This window comes from Salmo salar, unplaced genomic scaffold (genome assembly GCF_965601325.2).
Source record: "Salmo salar unplaced genomic scaffold, fSalSal1 ptg000257l, whole genome shotgun sequence".
Classification (NCBI taxonomy): Eukaryota; Metazoa; Chordata; class Actinopteri; order Salmoniformes; family Salmonidae; genus Salmo; species Salmo salar.
In genome coordinates, this window is record NW_027675339.1 from 3494450 (window position 1) to 3515914 (window position 21465).

A 21465-nucleotide genomic window follows, 5' to 3' on the forward strand; every position below is an offset into this window, starting at 1 on the left:
GTCAACAATTAAAAACAAGAAAAAACACGTATTTCTAAATAATAATATACAATCAACAAATAAAAACAAGAAAACAAAATATTTATTATTTATTACACGTATAATTTTTTTAATCCTTTTTCTTTCTATAGAATCCTACAATTCTAGCTTCTAGAACACTCGTCTTCCTAAAACTCACTAGCTTCTAGAACTCTCGTCTTCCTAAAACTCACTAGCTTCTAGAACTCTCGTCTTTCTAAAACTCACTAGCTTCTAGAACTCTCGTCTTCCTAAAACCCACTAGCTTCTAGAACTCTCGTCTTCCTAAAACTCACTAGCTTCTAGAACTCTCGTCTTCCTAAAACTCACTAGCTTCTAGAACTCTCGTCTTCCTAAAACCCACTAGCTTCTAGAACTCTTGTCTTCCTAAAACTCACTAGCTTCTAGAACTCTCGTCTTCCTAAAACCCACTAGCTTCTAGAACACTCGTCTTCCTAAAACTCACTAGCTTCTAGAACTCTCGTCTTCCTAAAACTCACTAGCTTCTAGAACTCTCGTCCCCTTGGAACGAGCCCAAACAATACTCATCTCCAATACGGAAAAACGTGCAGTCAAAATAAATTGGGATCCATGGCAACGCAATGGCTAAACACAAAACATTTTTGACTGCCCAGCCTTGAGACAATCAGCTACCAAGTTGCCCTTAAAACGGACATGTCTGATTTCAAGAGGAAACTCCTGCAATATCCATAGTAACTTTCCACCTCACTGCGGAGCTTCTCTCTCTTTTCAGGGTTCACTAGATAGGCATGTTGTTGGATCGGGGCCCAGTCCCCAATGTCATGCTCTAGTACATTTGGGTTGGCACATCTGAGAATGAACACAGATATTCTAAAATGACATTATAAAATGATCCCTGATATTACGTCAATATAATTGTACCCAAAAATTGTCAGTTGGTTGCATAAATCATTGATTACTAAATGCTACATTAATTGTAAATATGAAATATCAAACCAAATGTACACCCCTTTGTTAATATGTATTGGCAATAATTAACTTAATGGTGAGGCATAAAATAATAAAACATGTATCTTTTGTCAGGCTGAATGTTTGAAATATGAGGTGATTTGAGTCCTGCTTCTTCAGTAGTGGAATAAAGACAATTAGCACTTGGATGTTGTCAATAAATGCTGGAGTGATGTAGGATTGTTAATACAATTGATTATAGACCAATTTATTATACTGCGTCCATGTGTATAGGCTGCAAGTAAGTTGAATTTAAGTTGTTTTCAAGTCAATGAAAAAACGACATCTTCTCAACTTTCACTTTCAACTAAAACTGAATGTGTATTGGATGTTGGGCATAGTCTTATTTTCAATATCTTTTCAATTACATTTTGCTAGGTGGGATATTTTCCATGCATGGAAAGGGGTTGGAGGCAAAGGACAAATAAATAAGTGCTACCAAACATAACAAGCATTTCACAAACACTACAGTGTATAAATAAGACGCATTAAATAAAACCACAATGAGGACAAGTTTTCATTAATCATTGGGTACATCGTACGAAAAGCATCACAATTATCTTAAATAGGAAAACAATTCAAGTTCAGAATCACAACATAAAATACATAGGCATTTCATCATTAAGTCCTTTAGGAAATAATGTCTGGTGGGCTGTCCAAATCAAAAACCAAAATGCAGAAACAGTTTGTGATGTATTGAAAACCTAAACATAACATGTGCTATATACACAAACATCTGCCACAATAATCATATTACTTGTATTTTTATTAAACAAGCTTCTTATAAACTGCACAAGCACCAAAAACACTTGTTTTGACAAGTAGCAATAAATCACTGATATAGTCAGGGGGGAAATCAGGTTGTAGGTGCTGTTGAAACTAACACAACTAAAAAACACATGGAAATGGGAGATATATTTTACCTCACTGATTAGAGGACAACCTGCAGAAGACAGTCAGCTACATTTTGGAGTGACGCATTTAAATTTAGGGGTCGCTAAACAAAGGAACACAACACTTATTCATCGATATCATGCTAAAATCATTTGTGTGACAGGAGGGAGATGAAGTTGCACGTCCTGTTAAAACTAACAGCTCAAAAACCACACGGAATCTGGGAATAATGTGTACATCCCTGGTTAGAGGACAACTGGTAGAAAACAGCCAGATACATTTTGAAGTGTTGCATTTTGATTCAAGTGGGTCACCAACGTGGTAAGTGTAACAACCCTTTCAGAGCCTGGATTTTCCCCAAGGCTAATATCCATATCATGTTGAAATCAATTGATGAAGGGGCAAACGTTTAGGTGTCTACATTGTCCTACTACAATGTGTTAACATTCTACATTGTGAAGTTTATTTATTGATATCATGAAACAACTCCATGTATTTTCTGATATTTGATCAGAGATCTTTTATCAGATTATCTCTGGGCAGGTTTCTCTCCTCTATGTGTTCTCTTGTGTACAGTCAGATTCCCAGAATGAACAAAACTCTTCCCACATTGATCACAGCTATAAGGTTTCTCTCCTGTGTGTATTCTCTGGTGTAGAGTCAGATTGCTAGATGCAGCAAAACTCTTCCCACACTGATCACATGTATAAGGCTTCTCCCCTGTGTGTATTCTCTGGTGTAATGTCAGTTTGCTAGATCTTATAAAACTCTTCCCACATTGATCACAGCAATAGGGTTTCTCTCCTGTGTACAGTCAGACTCCCAGAATGAACAAAACTCTTCCCACATTGATCACAGCTAAAAGGTTTCTCTCCTGTGTGTAGTCTCTGGTGTAATGTCAGTTTGCTAGATCTTATAAAACTCTTCCCACATTGATCACAGCAATAGGGTTTCTCTCCTGTGTGTATTCTCTGGTGTTGAGTCAGATTGCTAGATGCAGAAAAACTCTTCCCACATTGATCACAGCTATAAGGCTTCTCTCCTGTGTGTATTCTCTGGTGTCTTGTCAGACTGCCAGATTCTGTAAAACTCTTCCCACATTGATCACAGCTATAAGGTTTCTCTCCTGTGTGTATTCTCTGGTGTAGAGTCAGATTGCTAGATACAGCAAAACTCTTCCCACATTGATCACAGCTATAAGGCTTCTCTCCTGTGTGTATTCTCTGGTGTACAGTCAGCTGCCCAAATTGACCAAAACTCTTCCCACATTGATCACAGCTATAGGGTTTCTCTCCTGTGTGTATTCTCTGGTGTTGAGTCAGATTGCTAGATGCAGAAAAACTCTTCCCACATTGATCACAGCTATAAGGCTTCTCTCCTGTGTGTATTCTCTGGTGTCTTGTCAGACTGCCAGATTCTGTAAAACTCTTCCCACATTGATCACAGCTATAAGGTTTCTCTCCTGTGTGTATTCTCTGGTGTAGAGTCAGATTGCTAGATGCAGCAAAACTCTTCCCACATTGATCACAGCTATAAGGCTTCTCTCCTGTGTGTATTCTCTGGTGTACAGTCAGCTGCCCAAATTGACCAAAACTCTTCCCACATTGATCACAGCTATAGGGTTTCTCTCCTGTGTGTATTCTCTGGTGTAGAGTCAGATTGCTAGATGCAGCAAAACTCTTCCCACATTGATCACAGATAAAAGGTTTCTCTCCTGTGTGTGTTCTCTGGTGTAATGTCAGCTGGCGAGATTGAACAAATGTCTTCCCACATTGATCACAGCTATAAGATTTCTCTCCTGTGTGTGTTCGCTGGTGTACAGTCAGCTGCCCAAATCGACCAAAACTCTTCCCACATTGATCACAGCTATAAGATTTCTCTCCTGTGTGTATTCTCTGGTGAAGAGTCAGATTGCTAGATGCAGCAAAACTCTTCCCACATTGATCACAGCTAAAAGGTTTCTCTCCTGTGTGTATTCTCTGGTGTAATGTCAGTTTGCTAGATCTTGTAAAACTCTTCCCACATTGATCACAGCAATAGGGTTTCTCTCCTGTGTGTATTCTCTGGTGTAGAGTCAGATTGCTAGATGCAGCAAAACGCTTTCCACATTGATCACAGCTAAAGGGTTTCTCTCCTGTGTGTATTCTCTGGTGTAGAGTCAGATTGCTAGATGAAGCAAAACGTTTCCCACATTGATCACAGCTAAAAGGTTTCTCTCCTGTGTGTGTTCTCTGGTGTAATGTCAGCTGGTGAGATTGAACAAATGTCTTCCCACATTGACCACAGCTATAAGGTTTCTCTCCTGTGTGTGTTCTCTGGTGTACAGTCAGATTGCTAGATGCAGCAAAACTCTTCCCACATTGATCACAGCTATACGATTTCTCTCCTGTGTGTATTCTCTGGTGTAATGTCAGTTCGCAAGATCTTGTAAAACTCTTCCCACATTGATCACAGCAATAGGGATTCTCTCCTGTGTGTATTCTCTGGTGTAATGTCAGCTGGTGAGATTGAACAAATGTCTTCCCACACTGATCACAGGTATAAGGCTTCTCTGTGTGTATTCTCCTGTGTACAGTCAACTTCCCAGAATGAACAAAACTCTTCCCACAATGATCACACCTATAAGGTTTCTCTCCTGTATGTATTCTCTCATGTTTTTTAAGGTCTGTTGACTGGGTGCATCTCTTCCCACATTGAGCACAGCTATAAGGTTTCTCCCCCGTGTGTATTCTCTCGTGTGATTTTAAATGTCCTGGAGAAACAAACCTCTTCCCACAGTCAGAGCAGCAGTGAGTTCTCTTCCCTGTGGATCTCTGTGGGTGTTTCTTGAGGTGTTCTAATGTGGAGAGACTCTTCTCTGCCTTGTCAGCATCATGAGGTTGTTGAGGCTCCCCAGAGGATCCACGGTAGTGAAGTATCTCTCCTGTGTGAACAACAAAGTCATACAGATGATTTAAAGGCCCACAACAGCGGTAATCCACTGTAAAAGGTGATGCCAACAGCGTAGCCATGATGTTATACAACAATTGACGTCTGTAATGAATGTAAAAATTTGACATTTGCCTTAAAATGAGCAAGAATAGTCATATTTTGTCTTGTTTTCACATTAGTAGTAACATCGATGATTGTAGGCTAGAAATAAGATATTAATGTTGTTGAAACTCTAAGCAGTGTGCCAGACAACTTTTGGTCTCCAATATAGGCCCCTTTCTGTATTTGCTAAAATTGCAGCACGAGGGCAATTTGATTGCAGAAACTCCTCCCTGCTAATGAGGAAAGCGATAGTTATGGATGTACTATATCTGCCTGGAGCAAAAATGGTGAGCAAAGATTTTAGTTTTTCACAATGTATTCTGAATGTGAATGGGGGAAAACTCAGGGGAGTAACCTCCATTTCCAGGTTGCTTATGAGTACATTTCACACTACCTTGGATTATAATTGTAAGGATATTTGAATGTCCTGTTTAATATGTTTGCTAAAGCATTAAGAATTATGTGTAATTATTGAAGAACCGCGTTAATGACAGTATCCATTTGGGTGTTGTCAATAAAGTTAAGATTTTAGTTATTTACTTAACCAGGTAGGCCAGTTGAGAACAAGTTCTCATTTACAACTGTGACCTGGCCAAGATAAAGCAAAGCAGTTCGACACAAACACAGAGTTACACGTGGGATAAACAAATGTACAGTCAATAACACAACAGAAAAATCTATATACAGTGTGTGCAAATGGAGTAAGGAGGTAAGGCAATAAATAGGCCATAGTAGCAGAGTAATTACAATGTAGCAAATTAACACTGGAGTGATGGATGTGCAGATGATGATGTGCAAGTAGAGATACTGGGGTGGAAAAGAGCAAAAGAAGTATATAAAAACATGGGGATGAGGTAGGCAGTTGGATGGGCTATTTACAGATGGGCTGTGTACAGCTGCAGCGATCGGTAAGCTGCTCAGATAGCTGATGCTTAAAGTTAGTGAGGGAGATATAAGTCTCCAAAGTCAGCAATTTTTGCAATTCGTTCCAGTGATTGGCAGCAGAGAACTGGAAGGAAAGTCAGCCAAAATAGGTGTTGGCTTTGGGGATGACCAGTGAGATATACCTCCTGGAGTGCGTGCTATGGATGGGTGTTGCTATGGTGACCAGTGAGCTGAGTTAAGGCGACCTTAGCAAAGACTTGTAGATGACCTGGAGCCAGTGGGTTTGGCGACGAATATGTAGCGAGGGCCAGCCGACGAGAGCATACAGGTCGCAGTGGTGGGTGCTATATGGGGCTTTGGTGACAAAACGGTTGGCACTGTGATAGACTGCATCCAGTTTGCTGATTGGAGTGTTGGAGGCTATTTTGAAACTGACATCACCGAAGTCAAGGATGGGTAGTATAGTCAGTTTTACGAGGGTATGTTTGGCAGTGTGAGTGAAGGAGGGTTTGTTGTGAAATAGGAAGCCGATTCTAGATTTAATTTTGGATTGGAGATGCTTAATATGAGTCTGGAAGGAGAGTTTACAGTCTAACCAGACACCTAGGTATTTGTAGTTGTCCACATATTCTAGGTCAGAACCGTCCAGAGTAGTGATGCTAGTCGGGCGGGTTGGTACGGGCAGTGATCGGTTGAAGAGCATGCATTTTGTTTTACTAGCATTTAATAGCAGTTGGAGGCCACCAAAAGAGTGCTGTATTGCATTGAAGCTCGTTTGGAGGTTTGTTAAAACCTCTTAGGGATAGGGGGCAGTATTTTCACGTTCGGATGAAAAACGTACCCAAATTAAACTGCCTCCTACTCAGACTCAGAAGGTAGGATATGCATACTATTAGTAGATTTGGATAGAAAACACTCTGAAGTTTCTAAAACTGTTTGAATGATGTCTGTGAGTATAACAGAACTCGTACTGTATCTACATACTGTATCTACTAAATCCTGAGAAAAATTCAAACAGGAGGTGGGAAATCTGAGAATTGTAGTTTTTCTTTTGAATTCCTATCAAAACTACAGTGTCTAAGGGGTCATGTTGCACTTCCTAAGGCTTCCATTGGCTGTCAACAGTCTTTAGAAACTGGTTTAAATTTACATTTACATTTTAGTCATTTAGCAGACGCTCTTATCCAGAGCGACTTACAGTAGTGAATACATACATTTGTTTTGTACTGGCCCCCCGTGGGAATCGAACCCACAACCCTGGCGTTGCACACACCATGCTGGCATTGCAAACACCATGCTCTACCAACTGAGCCACAGGGGGGCCTGCAGGGGGGTTTCATCCTTCTCCTGTTACTAGACAGAAAACAGGAGCTCAGTCAATGAGTGGCCTGTCTGAGGACATGGGACTTGGTGAGGCGCGCCTTTCCTTCTTTTCCTTCTGGAATGAATACGCTATTGTCCGGTTGGAAAATTATCGCATTTTTACATTAAAAATACCCCAAAGATTGATTGTAAACATCGTTTGACATGTTTCTACAAACTGTAATGGAACTTTTGAGCTTTTCGTCTATTTATGTGCGCCCCCGTCTCGTGCCTTTGGAATAGTGTTCTGGACGCGCCAACAAAACGGAGGTATTTGGACATAAATTATGGACTTTATCGAACAAATGAACATTTCTTGTGGAAGTGGGAATCCTTCGAGTGCATTCTGCCAAAGATCAGCAAAGGTAAGGAAAGATTTAATTTAAAGACCCTTGCTCCCTTCGGTCTCAACATAGACTTTGATCTGAAGCAATTTTTGTGATAATTGTGATTTTGCCATTGTAATTGTTTGTTAGATACATTTTAGACTACAAATGCTATGATCGTATGCTATCCATTTGTTTGTCTTTTTGTATGTTCTTTGTATGCCATTTTTTAAATATTTGAGTTAACCAATGATATTAGGCCATACTTGGCCATGATTACAAACACCTGTGTGTCTCTTGACACTATATAAATGACTCATCTCGCAGTGTTTGATGATACCCTGATGAAGACAGCTTCGCTGTCGAAACGTTGGTTATTACATTTTTGCATCTGAGCTCTTAGAGTGTGCGGCTTTCCTTTATTTTCTAAGGAAAGATTTATAACACTATTTTGGAGTTTTGCAGATGCCATGACTTGGCGGGTAACTGTATAGCTTGCTTTGATGGCTGAGCTCTGTACTCAGAATATTGAACAATGTGCTTTCCCCGTAAAGTTGTTTTGAAATCTGACACAGCGGTTGCATTAAAAGTAGTATATCTATAATTCTTTAAATAATTGTTATGTAATTTGTCAACGTTTATGACGAGTATTTCTGTAATATGTGTGCACATTGTGTGTGAACATTTTCTGAACATCACGGGCCAATGTAAAATGCTGTTTTTGGATATAAATCTGAACTTGATCGAACAAAACATACATGTATTTTGTAACATGATGTCCTATGAGTGTCATCTGATGAAGATCGTCAAAGGTTAGTGCTTAATTTTAGCTGTATTTCGGGTTTTTGTGACGCATCTCCTTGCTAGGAAAATGGCTGTGTGGCTTTTCTTGTTTTGGTGGTGTCCTATCATAATGTAATGTATTGCTTTCGCTGTAAAGCCTTTTTGAAATCGAACAATGTGGTTGCATTAACGAGAAGTGTATCTTTAAAATGGTGTAAAATAGTTGTATGTTTTAAAAAATTGAAATTATTAGAATTTTGTTGTTTTAAAATTTCATGCCATGCTATTTTGTCAAACAATCCCGTTAACGGGATCCTATCTCGAAGCAAGAGGTTAACACAGTCTCCAAAGAAGGGCCAGATGTATACAGAATGGTGTCGTCTGCGGAGAGGTGAATCAAGGAATCACCCGCAGCAAGAGCGACATCGCTGATATATGCAGAGAAAAGAGTCGGCCCGAGATTTGAATCCTGTGGTACCCCCATAGAGACTGCCAGAGGTTCGGACAACAGGCCAGGTCAATGAAGACGGCTGCACAGTACTGTCCTTTAACGATCGCGGTTATGATATCGTTTAGTACCTTGAGCGTGGATGAGGTGCAACAATGATCAGTTCGGAAACCGGATTGCACAGCGGAGAAGGTACGGTGGGATTCGAAATAATCAGTGATCTGTTTATTAACTTGGCTTTCGAAGACTTTAGAAAGGCAGGACAGGATGGATATAGGTCTGTAACAGTTTGGGTCTAGAGTGTCACCCCCTTTGAAGAGGGGGTTGACCACGGAAGCTTTCTGATTTTTAGGAATCTCGAACTATACGAAAGAAAGGTTGAACAGTCTAGTAATAGGGGTTGCAACAATGGCGGCAGATAATTTTAGAAAGAGGGTCCAGCTTGTCTAGCCCAGCTGATTTGTACGGGTCCAGGTTTTACAGCTCTTTCAGAACATCACCTATCTGGATTTTGATGAAGGAGAAGCTGGGGAGGCTTGGGCAAGTAGCTTCGGGGGGTGCGGAGCTGTTGACCGGGGTTGGGGTAGCCAGGAGGAAAGCATCTCCAGCCGTAGAGAAAAGCTTATTGAAATTCTCCATTATTGTGGATTTATCGGTGGTGACAGTGTTTCCTAGCCTCACTGCAGATTGGCAGCTGGGAGGAGGTGCTCTTAGTCTCCATGGACTTTACAGTGTCCCAAATTTTTTTGGAGTTAGAGCTACGGGATGCACATTTCTATTTGAAAAAGCCTTTGCTTTCCTAACTGACTGTGTGTATTGGTTCCGGACTTCTCTGAAAAGTTGCATATCGCGGAGACTATTCGATGCTAGTGCAGTACGCCAGAGGATGTTTTTGTAATGGTCGAGGGCAGTCAGGTCTGGAGTGAACCAAGGGCTATATCTGTTCTTAGTTATACATTTTTTAAAGGGGCATGCTAATTTAAGAAAATCCTTATTTAGGAAATTTCTTTTAAAGAACAACCAGGCATCCTATACTGATGGGATGAGGTCAATGTCCTTCCAGGATACCCGGGCAAGGTCGATTAGAAAGGCCTGCTCGCAGGAGTGTTTAACAGTGATGAGGGGTGGTCGTTTGACCACGAACACATAACAGATGCAGGCAATGAGGCAGTGATCGCTGAGATCCTGATTGAAAACAGCAGAGGTGTATTTGGAGGGCAAGTTGGTCAGGATAATATCTATGAGGGTGCCCATCTAGCTTGGATTGTAGGACGGCCGGGGTGTTAAGCATATCCCAGTTTAGGTCACCTAACAGAACAAACTCTGAAGATAGATGGGGGGCAATCGATTCACATATGGTGTCCAGGGCACAGCTGGGAGCTGAGGTGGGTCTATAACAGCTGGCAACAGTGAGAGACTTGTTTCTGGAGAGATTCATTTTTAAAATTAGAAGCTCGAACTGTTTGGGCATAGACCTGGAAAGTATGACAGAACTTTGCAAGCCATCTCTGCAGTAGATTGCAACTCCTCCCCCTTTGGCAGTTCTATCTTGACGGAAAATGTTGTAGTTGGGGATGGAAATTTCAGAATTTTGGTGGCCTTCCAAAGGCAGGATTCAGACACGGCAAGGACATCAAGGTTGGCGGAGTGTGCTAAAGCAGTGAGTCAAACAAACAAGGCTTCTGATGTTAACATGCATGAAACCAAGGCTTTTACGGTTACAGAAGTCAACAAATGAGAGCGCCTGGGGACACACAGGGCCTGGGTTAACCTCTACATCACCCGAGGAACAGAGGAGTAGGATGAGGGTACGGCTAAAGGCTATCAGAACTGCTCATCTAGTGCGTTGTGAACAGAAAATAAAAGGAGCAGAATGCTGGGTAGTATAGATTCAAGGCCTAATGTACAGACAGGGGTATGGTAGGGTGCGGGTACAGTGGAGGTAAACCTAGGCGTTGAGTGACGATAAGAGAGGTTGCATCTCTGGAGGCACCAGTTATGCTAGGTGAGGTCACCGCATGTGTGGGAGGTGGGACAAAAGAGTTCTCTGAGGCATGTTCAGTGGGACTAGGGGCTCCGCAGTAAAATAAAACAATGATAACTACCCTAAACAACAGTATACAAGGCATATTGACATTAGAGAGACATAAAGCGAGGCAAAAAGCAATCACAGGTGTTGATTGGGAGAGCTAGCTAAGACAACAACGGGTAAGACAACAACAACAGGTAAAGTGGTGATGAATGGGCAGAGGGTCAGTTAACTACACACAGGGCCTGAGTTCGAGGCTGGGGCCAACAGATAAACAAAACAGAGTACCGTGATTAATGAACAGTCCAGCAGGCATCAGCTATGTAGCCAAGTGATCATAGGGTCCAGTGAACAGGAATATATGAACCAGGGAAGCCGTTAGGTAGTCATTACTACGCTAGCCGGGAGATGCGCCTGGCTCGAGGCTAACTGGTGCTAGCTTCGGGACAAGGGCATCACCGACATCTGGCAAAGGCCAGTTGAAGGCACATCAGACGGAATTGCGTCGACAGACCAGTCGTGATGGATCGGCGGGGCTCTGTGTCGACAAAGGGTCCAGGCCAATTGGCAAAAGAGGTATTGTAGCTGGAGTAATTTTGTTTGCTAGCCGGGAGATACACCCGGCTCGAGGCTAACTGGTGCTAGCTTCGGGACAAGGGCGTTAGCCACTATAGCCACTCTGGTGCAAAGGTCCAGAGCTTACAGCAGGAATCCGGTGATGTAGTGGCTTCTAGTCGTCTTAGTGAAGAGTCCGGGAGGCGTCAGCTGTGTAGCTGAGTGATCCTAGGGTCCACTGAGCAGGCCGGGAGATGGGCCTGGCTCAAGGCTAGCTTGAGGCTAGGTCACTCGGTAGCAGCTAGCTAGCTGCGATTATCCGGTGTAATGGTCCAGAGCTTACGGCAGGAATACGGTGATGTAGTGGAGAAAAACAGTTCGATATGCTCAGGGTTGATATCGCGCTGTGCAGACTGGCAGGTATTATCCAGGCTAAAAGCGGCTGGTATCTGAGCTAAAAAGGTAAAGACATCTAGCAGTGGTTAACAATGACTAAATAGCTGCCAGCTAATTAGCTGGTTAGCTGCTGATGGAGGTTCTAGCTATAAGGCCTAAAAAATAGCAGATCCGTATTATAATGGGTGAGGCGGGTTGCCGGAAGGTGTATTTAATTTAAAAATGGAAAAAAAAGATTGAAATATATTGCAATATATTTTAAAAAAGACGAAAAAAACATAACATTTACAACACGCCATTGGATTACAAGATGAATCTCAGTTAAAAACCATTGGATTTAGCAAACTCTGAAATTATTCAGTATTTCTGTGCCCACGAAAACTGTTTTCCCAGCATAACATAAGGAGCCACTAAATGATACGTAATTCGAGTGCATTTCAGAATTTAAAAAAAACTGTCCGACAGCAAGATCCAGTATTTAAGTTGAAGTTCATCATATGACAAGCGTAACGTTATGACTATAACTACTGTTCCCTTTCATTCGGTCAACTTCGGTACAACATACTATAGACAATCAATTCCCATGCCGACCCAAACGGACACTAAATGAAACGGCCCCTGGCAGACCACCCAGATCCGACCTCGCAATTTATTAATTGTCTTTGCTTGAAACACTCCTGTCAATGTTGAGTAAGGACGCACACCTAATTACGCATATAGAAGTAGGACTAGTCTACCTGGCCTGCACGCAAATGTAGGCCTATAAATGTGCCCATTTGGGGATGTCTGATAGTATTTCTGATTGTCTTAATGCACCACCACTAATGAGTTGTGGAGCTTCTCAAAGTAATTTTTCCTTCACCTCAAACAGCAAGTAAACAAAGTCTAATCAAAATCAATTGCGTACGACAATAGTTCCTCTAAGTATTTTCGTAAAATATTTCCACTCGGCATGAAAGGGAAAAATGTTATGCTCTGATCCAGTGGAAATGTCATAAAATACCTGATTACTTCTTTTCCTTTGCACAAATAGCCGACAGCTGTGTCTGTCCTGAACTCACTGGCGCCGGGAAACTGAGGGCCGAGAATATTTTATACAATGTTGCAAGCTTGCTATCACAAGTTTCGGAGGACCCAATTGATAGTTGATACAATGTTTCAAGTTTATTTTTACATAGTTGGCAATGGCAATAAAAGTTACTTTTAGATTTGTATAATTTTCATTTAGATTTAGATAGAATGTAGATTAATCACAGACAATGATTTTGAGATACTATTATGAATTAAATTAAACTGTTCCAGTAAAATATGCATATGAAAATCCTAACTGGCACGCAAATCGGTAGAAATGGTAAGATACATTGTCACTCTAAATGGAAAAGTTTTACGACCTCTGGTGTAGTCAATTACTGAAAAAAACTTCAGGAGCAAAACGGCAGAATTTACGAAGTCCAGCAGCAGCGGGGGGAGGAGGAGGGAAGAGTTTTTCTTGGTTAAATTGGTGACTGGCTCCCTCGAGTAACTTGTGTATCTGTAATTATTTAATCAAACAGCATGCTTACAGCATCAGACAAGTTACGTACATATAGTTGATTTTATAAAAACACATGGGGCGATTTGTAGAAAGAACAGATGACTCTTGGTTGACCAAGATGTATTTTAGTTGGGGACAGCACTAGAACATGATTTTGGGGCTCCCGAGTGGCACAGCGGTCTAAGACACTGCATCTCAGTGCTTGAGGTGTCACTACAGGCTGTATCACAACCGGCCGTGATTGGGAGTCCCATAGGGTGGTGCACAATTGGCCCAGCGTTGTCCGGGGTAGGCCATCATTGGAAATAAGAATTTGTTCTTAACTGACTTGCCCAGTTAACTTGTTGGGGATAGGGGGCAGTATTTTCACGGCCGGATAAAAAACGTACCCGATTTAAACTGGTTACTACTCTTACCCACAAACAAGAATATGCAGATAATTAGTAGATTTGGATAGAAAACACTGAAGTTTCTAAAACTGTTTGAATGGTGTCTGTGAGTATAACAGAACTCATATGGCAGTCAAAACCCTGAGACAAACCCTAACAGGAAGTGGAAATCTGATTTGTGGAATCACTTTCAACCCTTTGCCTATGAAACACACCGTGAGTTAGGATTCATTTAGCACTTCCTAAGGCTTCCACTAGATGTCAACAGTCTTTACAAAGTGGTTTGAGTCTTCTCCGGTAAAAACTGACCGAACGAGAGGCCTGGAAAGTTTGTCATAGAGGGAGGGCCATTACTACTATGATGCGCGTGCCCGTGGGTACTCTCTCGCTCTGAAACGTTTAGTAAGACAATGCAATCGTCCGCCTTGAATATTTTTGAAGTTCTGATTGAAAAAGGCCCTAAAGATTTATGTTATACAACGTTTGACATGTTTGAACGAACGTAAATACATTTTTTTTTGCACATTCGTGAGGACAAGTCCGCGCGCGCTTCGTAAATTATGAGTAGCCTTCGGAACGCGCTAACAAGAAGGAGCTATTGGGACATAAATTAACAACTTTTTCTAACAAAACTACATTTGTTGTGGACCTGGGATTCCTGGAAGTGCCTTCTGATGAAGATAATCAAAGGTAAGTGAATATTTACAATAGTATATTTGATTTTAGATGGTTCCAAGATGGCGCTAACCTGTATCGCCTAGCCTATTTTTCTGAGCATAGCACCTCGTTTATTGCAAAGTGTGATTTCCCAGTAAAGTTACTTTTAAATCTGGCAATGCGGTTGCATTCACGAGATGTTAATCTATAATTCTTTGAATGACAATATTATATTTGATTCACCGGAAGCATTTGAGGGAAAATATTTTCTGAACGTCACGCGCCGATGTAAAATGCTGTTTTTATATATAAATATGAACTTTATCGAACAAAAAATGCATATATTGTGTAACATGATGTCCTAGGAGTGTCATCTGATGAAGATTGTCAAAGGTTAGCGCTGCATTTAGCTGTGTTTTGGGGTATTTGTGATGCATGCTAGTTGCTTTGAAAATGGCAGTGTGATTATTTTTGGCAGGGTACTCTCCTAACATAATCTGTTTTGCTTTTGCTGTAAAGCCTTTTTGAAATTGGACAACGTGGTTCGATTCAGGAGAGGTGTATCTATAAAATGGTGTAAAATAGTAATATATTTGAGAAATTGAAGTGATAGCATTTATGAGGTATTTGTATTTTGCGCGACATGATTCCACTGGCTGTTGACTAGGGTGGGACGCAAATGTCCCACGTTGCCCAGACAGGTTAAATAAAGGTAACATTTAAATAAGTGTTTTTTGACAAACCGTCTTTCACAAATCCGTCAAGGCACCAACTTTGAGAAGGGTTTAAAACAAAGGTTTCAAACCAATTCATGAATGTTATTGAATCTAGGAATGTTTCGCCTTTTATGTAATGGCATGAAAAAATTGTCTGAATATTATACAATGACTTATCAACAGCTGTAATAATTTGACCCCCACAGGAAATCTACACTGGTAATTCTAGAATATACTATATAGTCTAGAAACCTGGTTAAACTATCATTATGACATCATGGATGAATTCTAGAATATACTATAAAGCCTAGAAACCTGGTTAAACTATCATTATGACATCATGGATGAATTCTAGAATATACTATTTAGCCTAGAAACCTGGTTAAACTATCATTATGACATCATGAACAGCCAGTCTTTGTATTCATAGTGTAGTGAATTCAGGGGATAGCCTGAAGGTTGCTACAATAGCTTTCTCTTTCAATTTGAGAGTGATTACATTTCTCCTTCCCCCATCCCTCAGCTGTTTACCAAACCAAGTCTCTAGGCAGCCATTTTGTTGCTGTTTAAAAAAACTCACACAGCAATCACTCAACCAATCTGCGGTTCAAACACTGTTTTGGTAATAAGATGATGGGTTTGGAGAAATGTAACTACTTTCAAATGCATAGACAGACCTATGGATGCAATGACTGACCATCCATGATATCAACATTACAGTTTTAACCATGTTGAGGCTGTACAGTGTTGATTTACATTGTTTCTAGATGTTGGAGTAAAAAAAAGCTTATTTGGGGATCTGATGGGGTAAACTAAGCTCATGAGGCATGTGTTATATTCTTCAAGAATCAATGGCTATATATAAATCATTTAAAAGTCCAAATATGGATGTAGAAATTTTATATTTCCCCTTTAACACCAAACATCAGTTCAACAACTGCAGAGTTTGTGCCTCTGTTAAGACAGTACTTACTAGTGTTAATCGGGGAACGGTTTCTCAAAACCATCTTATGGCTAAGTTCACCGTTAGAACCATTGGATGCCTTAAGTTGCGTTTGGGAAACCGGGCCCAGATGTCCAGTTTCCTCCTCTATCGATGTAACAGTCATCTCCCCCTCTTCCTCTTTCACTCCATAAACTGCATCCTCCTCTTCTTTTACTGTGACATCCTCCTCCTCTTTCACTCTGAACGCGTCTTTTTCTTCTTTCACAGTAACGGCCTCACCCTCTACTTCTTGTTTTACTGTGATGTCCTCTTCTTTAGCAGGAGAGTAGCTCAGTGAACGCATGGTCGGAGATGTTAGCTAGGCTAATGCTAACTTAACCAGCCTGCTAGTGTGGTGGAAAATTGTCTTAAGAATAACACTTCTTACAAGAACTTGTAAATTTAATATAGTCTTTAATACAGAGTAGTAAAGCCGAGCCGGTCCGCGGAACAACGACTCCCTTCCTTAGGCCCCGGCTCTGCTTTTATGCACATACAATACATAGGTCCACCCTTTATGTAAATGAAGTAAAACCATGCGTTCTGCCACCATTTTCTTTCAACCCAATGGATAACGCCCTCATCTGCTTTTAGCTCTAACATAGTAGTGGCTGGATAACGCCCTCATCTGCTTTTAGCTCTAACATTTTGGTGGCTAGATTCTCCTCATATGGATATGAAAATAAGGCATGCTTTGCATGCTTACGCTTGGCATATATTTAGTCATGGCCATACATTCAGCTTGCCTGGCCGTTGCGTGGTTCCTACTTGGGGATGTATGGCCACCTGTTATCTCCACTCAGGGCCAGCTGCCAGTCTCCTCTTTCGCTAGCTAATGTATTTATATTTCTTTCCCTCAGCAGTCTCCCACATAAATCCCTCCTCTGGGACTAATTAGTCCCACATCAAACCTGATTAAACTAGAGACAATAAGGATGGAAGCAAAATAATAGATACATAGAATAGTAAGTGTGTTGAACGAAATGTGAACAGATAAAACATAATCATATACTGGACCAAACATCTCAAACATGGGTAGGAGTAAAAGATCCAGTCAGGCTTAAAATAGTAAATGAGGATACACATAACAAATTAGTATACTATGAAGAAGCATGAGCACGTAGTACATAGCCTTGTCTGAGGTTATCTCAGTTATGTAGAGTATAGAATATAACAAGAATTTAAAAGAATAATAAACATAATAGACCTAATTAAAGTTAATATTCTTACTATGAATCTGAACAAGGCCTGAGTGAGCAAAAATAAAAGTTACAGACAACATTCCAAATTGACACGATTCTTCCTCGCGGACCCCTTTCTAACAGAAATTAAGCATACATCACTCATTACTGCTAGAAGATTAAGGGCATGGTCCGTAGACACTTGTAACCGGAATACCTTCTGTTACCTAGCGTGTAATAAATGATCCTCATTTTAGGAAGGCAAAACTGGCTTAAATTTAAAAGAAAATGCATACATTTATATATGTATGAAAACCATAAAACAAACATAAAATACGACATACACTTAAGGTTTGTTCAAAGTCATACCAGAATTTACATCATAGGGGCACATTCCTTATTTCCACATATAGGGCAATCCTCTCTTTGACACATTGCACATAATAAGGGTTCAGGATGATGGTAATGTCCATCATTGTCCTCTTGGGAGCACCACTTGCAACGCCTGGGTTGCAGACATTTTTTGTGTACATGGACAAGCACTATCTCATCTGAATCAGGGTCTTTGGCATACACAGGAAACCCACCAGGACGCCAATCATGGCACTCATAACCTCCCCCAAGAATTACCCCATGACGACAGTTAGGATTACCAAAAGGTCAATCAAGGGGTCCTCCAACAGCATTGCAAGGTTTTCCATACTTGTCCGTATAATGTCCAGGGTTACCAGGGACAGGATTGATTATGAGAGGTGGATCCAGTATATGTTCCTTAAACTTCTTTCTTGACCCCCCTCTTATGTCTAGGGTCTGCTCCATGTACTGCCATCTGTTTTTAACAGTGGTTTTGACCACAAGTGATTTAACCAAAGGCACCACACAGCAAAATACAATGCCCAATGCTACTAGACCTCCACCCATCATAATGGCCAGCCTAGTAAACATAGCACCCCATTTTCCCAAAGCCAGGTCCAACCAATCCCAGACATGAGAATCAAACCCCGCATTCACCTTTACTTCTGCTCTTAAGCCTTTAAGTTTATTCATAGCTAGGGAAAATGTTCCATTAGGTGCAGTGTTGTTGGGAATAAAAGTACAACAAGCATCTCCATACATTACACAAACTCCCCCTTTCTCTGCCAAAAGCCAGTTGAGAGCTTCCCTATTCTGCCATGTCATCTGGCTTGTGGCCTTTACCTGTTCTCCTAAGGCTGTCAAGGCAGAGTCAGTATAATTAATACATCTTTGTTGGTTATAGTATATATAATTAATCCACTCTAAGTTCTTATTGGGTGTTACCCACAAAAATATAGATTCAAATCCAGATTTAATCTCATCTCTGGCCTTAAACTCGTTGGGCACACCTCTGGGTTGTCCAATTGAATCAAGGTACACTCTAGGATCTGGTTCGTACTCCCTCCTAGTTCTAGTTTTAACATGTTCCTCCTGTGGTGTTTTGATGACGGTAACCTGTTGGACTGCTCTGACTAAAGCACATAATCCAGTCCATTCTTCAGGAAGAACATTCAGAAGTTTGTTTTTCCCACACATCCAAAAGCTATCAGCAATACCTCTATCTTGGTTCTTTAACATAGTAAGAGATGGTGCAACCTGAGTGATGTGGCCACATGAACCCCTCCTATTGGTAATTAATCCTTTCTCATCAAATTTGCTAATCCCCGCAATCTCTAACACCCAGATAGTGTCACATTTAACAGTTGTGTTTCCTACGTTAATCCCACCAATACCATAGTTATAGAAACATTAATATTTTCCCTTAACCACAGTACTTTTTTCTATGTGAGGTCTAGTTAAATCAGTTTTAATGTTGTATGCAGCACATTCCTTATTAGCCAGTACAGTCTAATTTAACATAGTTTTACCCCTAGTACTACCCAAGGCCATTCTGCATTCAATGTCACAAAGGAATATGGTACTTTCCCGGTTTACAATTAGCATTTTTCCAATTAGCACAACTGTCAAATGATGCAGGTTCAGGTACTATTAACACTTCAGACAAGGGTGATTTGCTGCACAAGATACAATCGTCCATTCAATGTCTGTCCGCCGTATACCTAGCCCATTTATACTAATCATTCTTTACCGCTTCTTCCAATGTTTTGTCCTTGAGCGGTTCTGGTTCTAACATATTTGCTGTTTCATCCGCGTCGTTCTCTTGAGGTGGACTGTTGGGTTTTGTCAACAAGTTCCAAATGTCAGTAAAGAACCCTGCTGTTTCTGATGCTTTTGGTTTTGTTGTAGGTATAGTGGATTTTTCACCCAGAGTAGTAGTTGGTACTCTGGTGGTGACCACTGTGGTGTGTACAGCAGCTGCCACAGTCGTCGTGGTTCTAGTCGTTGTAAGCACCTCTAGATTGGGTGCCGGTGTGAATTCGATTTTCATGGTGGTTGAACTGCTCCCTTCAGTCAGTCCTGTACGTGCCAGTTCAACTATAAATTCTTCTCCTTCAACGGGTTCAATGTTATTTATGCTGAGCACCCATTCATTTTCTTCTTTGGTTATTGTTAAGTCACATCCTTTCGGATCCCAAATCACTTCTCCCTTCGTCTGATGATGAGTCCATCCACAGTACGCGACATCAGGTAGGGGTTTTACCCTGTATATCGTGACCGATCTTTGTTCTCCTGTTTCCGTTATGATCTGAGGTGGGACTGGAATGCTAACCTTGTTTGTCCTACCCGGTTGTTCGGCAGGTTCCTCTCTTTTTTTCCTATTCAATTGTTCATCAAGGGGACCGGGTGAGTGTCGAGAAGTCAATTGTGGGAAAAGTCCCTTGCCCTTTGGCCCGTGGAACGTCTCCCTCTTTTCTCCATTGGGAAGTTTCTCCTCCTGCTGTTTGAGTAGTTTCTCCTTCGGCAGCTCCTGTTGGGCTCGTCTCTCCTTCAGTAGCTTCTGTTGGGATATTTCCTTCTTCAGTGGCTCCTGTAGGGGTATTTCCTTCTTTAGCTTGTGGATCTCCCTCCTCTGACCCACCTGGCTCCCCATCTGGGTAGTCATTAATTCCAGGGAAGAATTGTTCCCATTCTCTGGGGTGTACTTCTGGGTCCCATTGTATTGGGCTTTCGCCATAGATATCTGCCACAGCAGGCATATCACCAGGAGTATCAGGCATATCGTTCCCCCCCTCCCCTTGGAGTCTCTGGTCCCACAGGTTTGAATATTGTTGGTTGGCAGGTTTCTTCTCCCGCCCTGTTTCTTCGTTTACTTCTTCTGAGAGCAGTTGGTGGTGTATCAGTTGTTTCTTGGCTTCCACTTGGCCTGTTAGCTTCCTGGCTTCCTTTTGGAGCCACAATTTCTTCCGCTGCTTCTTCTCCTGTCGCGTCCCCGTTTGGTGTATCAGCATCCTCTTTTCTATCCGGTTGTTTCTTCCTTTCTGTTGGGACTCTGGTGCAGTGGTTGAGATGATACCACGTCTTGCTTCCTTTCACCTGGACGGCTGTTGATGTTGCTTCGGCCACCTCGTAGGGTCCTTCTCTCCTTGGTTGATCCCACTTTCTCCGGAACACCCGAATGTAGACCAGGTCCCCTGGTATTACCTGGCGTGGCCCCTCTGGTCTCTACTCCGGTTCCTTCTTTTTCTCCTGTGAATATATAACTTCATGTATCTTGGTTAGGTGCTTTACATATGATTTTAGTTCTGTTTCTAGTATGTCTAAAGAGGGACCTTTGTACAGTCCCCCTAGTGATGGCACAGGCATGGGTCGACCCGTAAGCATTTCATGCGGTGACAAGTGCGTGTTTCTGTTAGTTTCCATGCGACTGCTCATTAGTGCAAGCGGCAAAGCATCTACCCAGTTAAGCCCTGTGGATAGGCAAATCTTTAATGCAAGGCTGCCAATCCCTGATAACAGGGTGGGTAGCCTTGGGCTACTGGATCTAATTTAGTACTGTAGCACGCAATAGGCTGTTTCTTCCTACCACTACATGTTTCCTGCATGAGAATAGCAGCCGCACAGTTGTCACACCTATTTGCTACGTATAACAAAAATGGTTTAGTGTAGTCGGGGGCCGCTAGGGCCGGTGCTGTCTGCATCTCTTTTTTAAGTGTTTCAAACGCAACTACAGCATCCGCGTTCCACTCCAGCGGTGCTCTTAGATTAAGCTGTCCTGCTTCCTTCATTATTTCTCTCAGAGGAGCTGTCTTGACTACATACTCCTTTGTCCAGTCAGGTTAAGTCCTGTCATTCCTAAAAAGGTCATCATTTGCGCTACCGTTTGTGGTAATGGTGCTTTGCTAATTCCCTCTAGCTGTCCTGGAGCTA

The 21465-nt window shown here is 41.5% G+C and overlaps 1 protein-coding gene across 1 annotated transcript; it reads right to left on the minus strand.

Moving 5' to 3' along the window:
• Positions 1-334: 334 nt before the first annotated feature.
• LOC145867238 (uncharacterized) lies at positions 335-20272 on the minus strand. Its single transcript, XM_082971313.1, has 4 exons — positions 19981-20272; positions 4576-4825; positions 2736-3579; positions 335-2671 (listed from the first exon to the last, which is right to left on the minus strand). The coding sequence occupies exons 1-4, from the start codon at positions 20270-20272 to the stop codon at positions 2432-2434; spliced, it is 1626 nt and encodes a 541-aa protein (XP_082827439.1). The 3' UTR covers positions 335-2431.
• Positions 20273-21465: the final 1193 nt, after the last annotated feature.

Coding starts and splice junctions, on each gene's coding strand:
- LOC145867238 (XM_082971313.1), bottom strand. CDS start 20,272: ATGGCGAAAGCCCAATACAATGGGACCCAGAAGTACACCCCAGAGAAT. Junction 3,580..4,575: donor TGTGGGAAGAGATGCACCCA/GTCAACAGACCT, acceptor ATGTGGGAAGAG/TTTTGCTGCATCTAGCAATC. Junction 2,672..2,735: donor ATCAATGTGGGAAGAGTTTT/GTTCATTCTGGG, acceptor CAATGTGGGAAG/AGTTTTATAAGATCTAGCAA.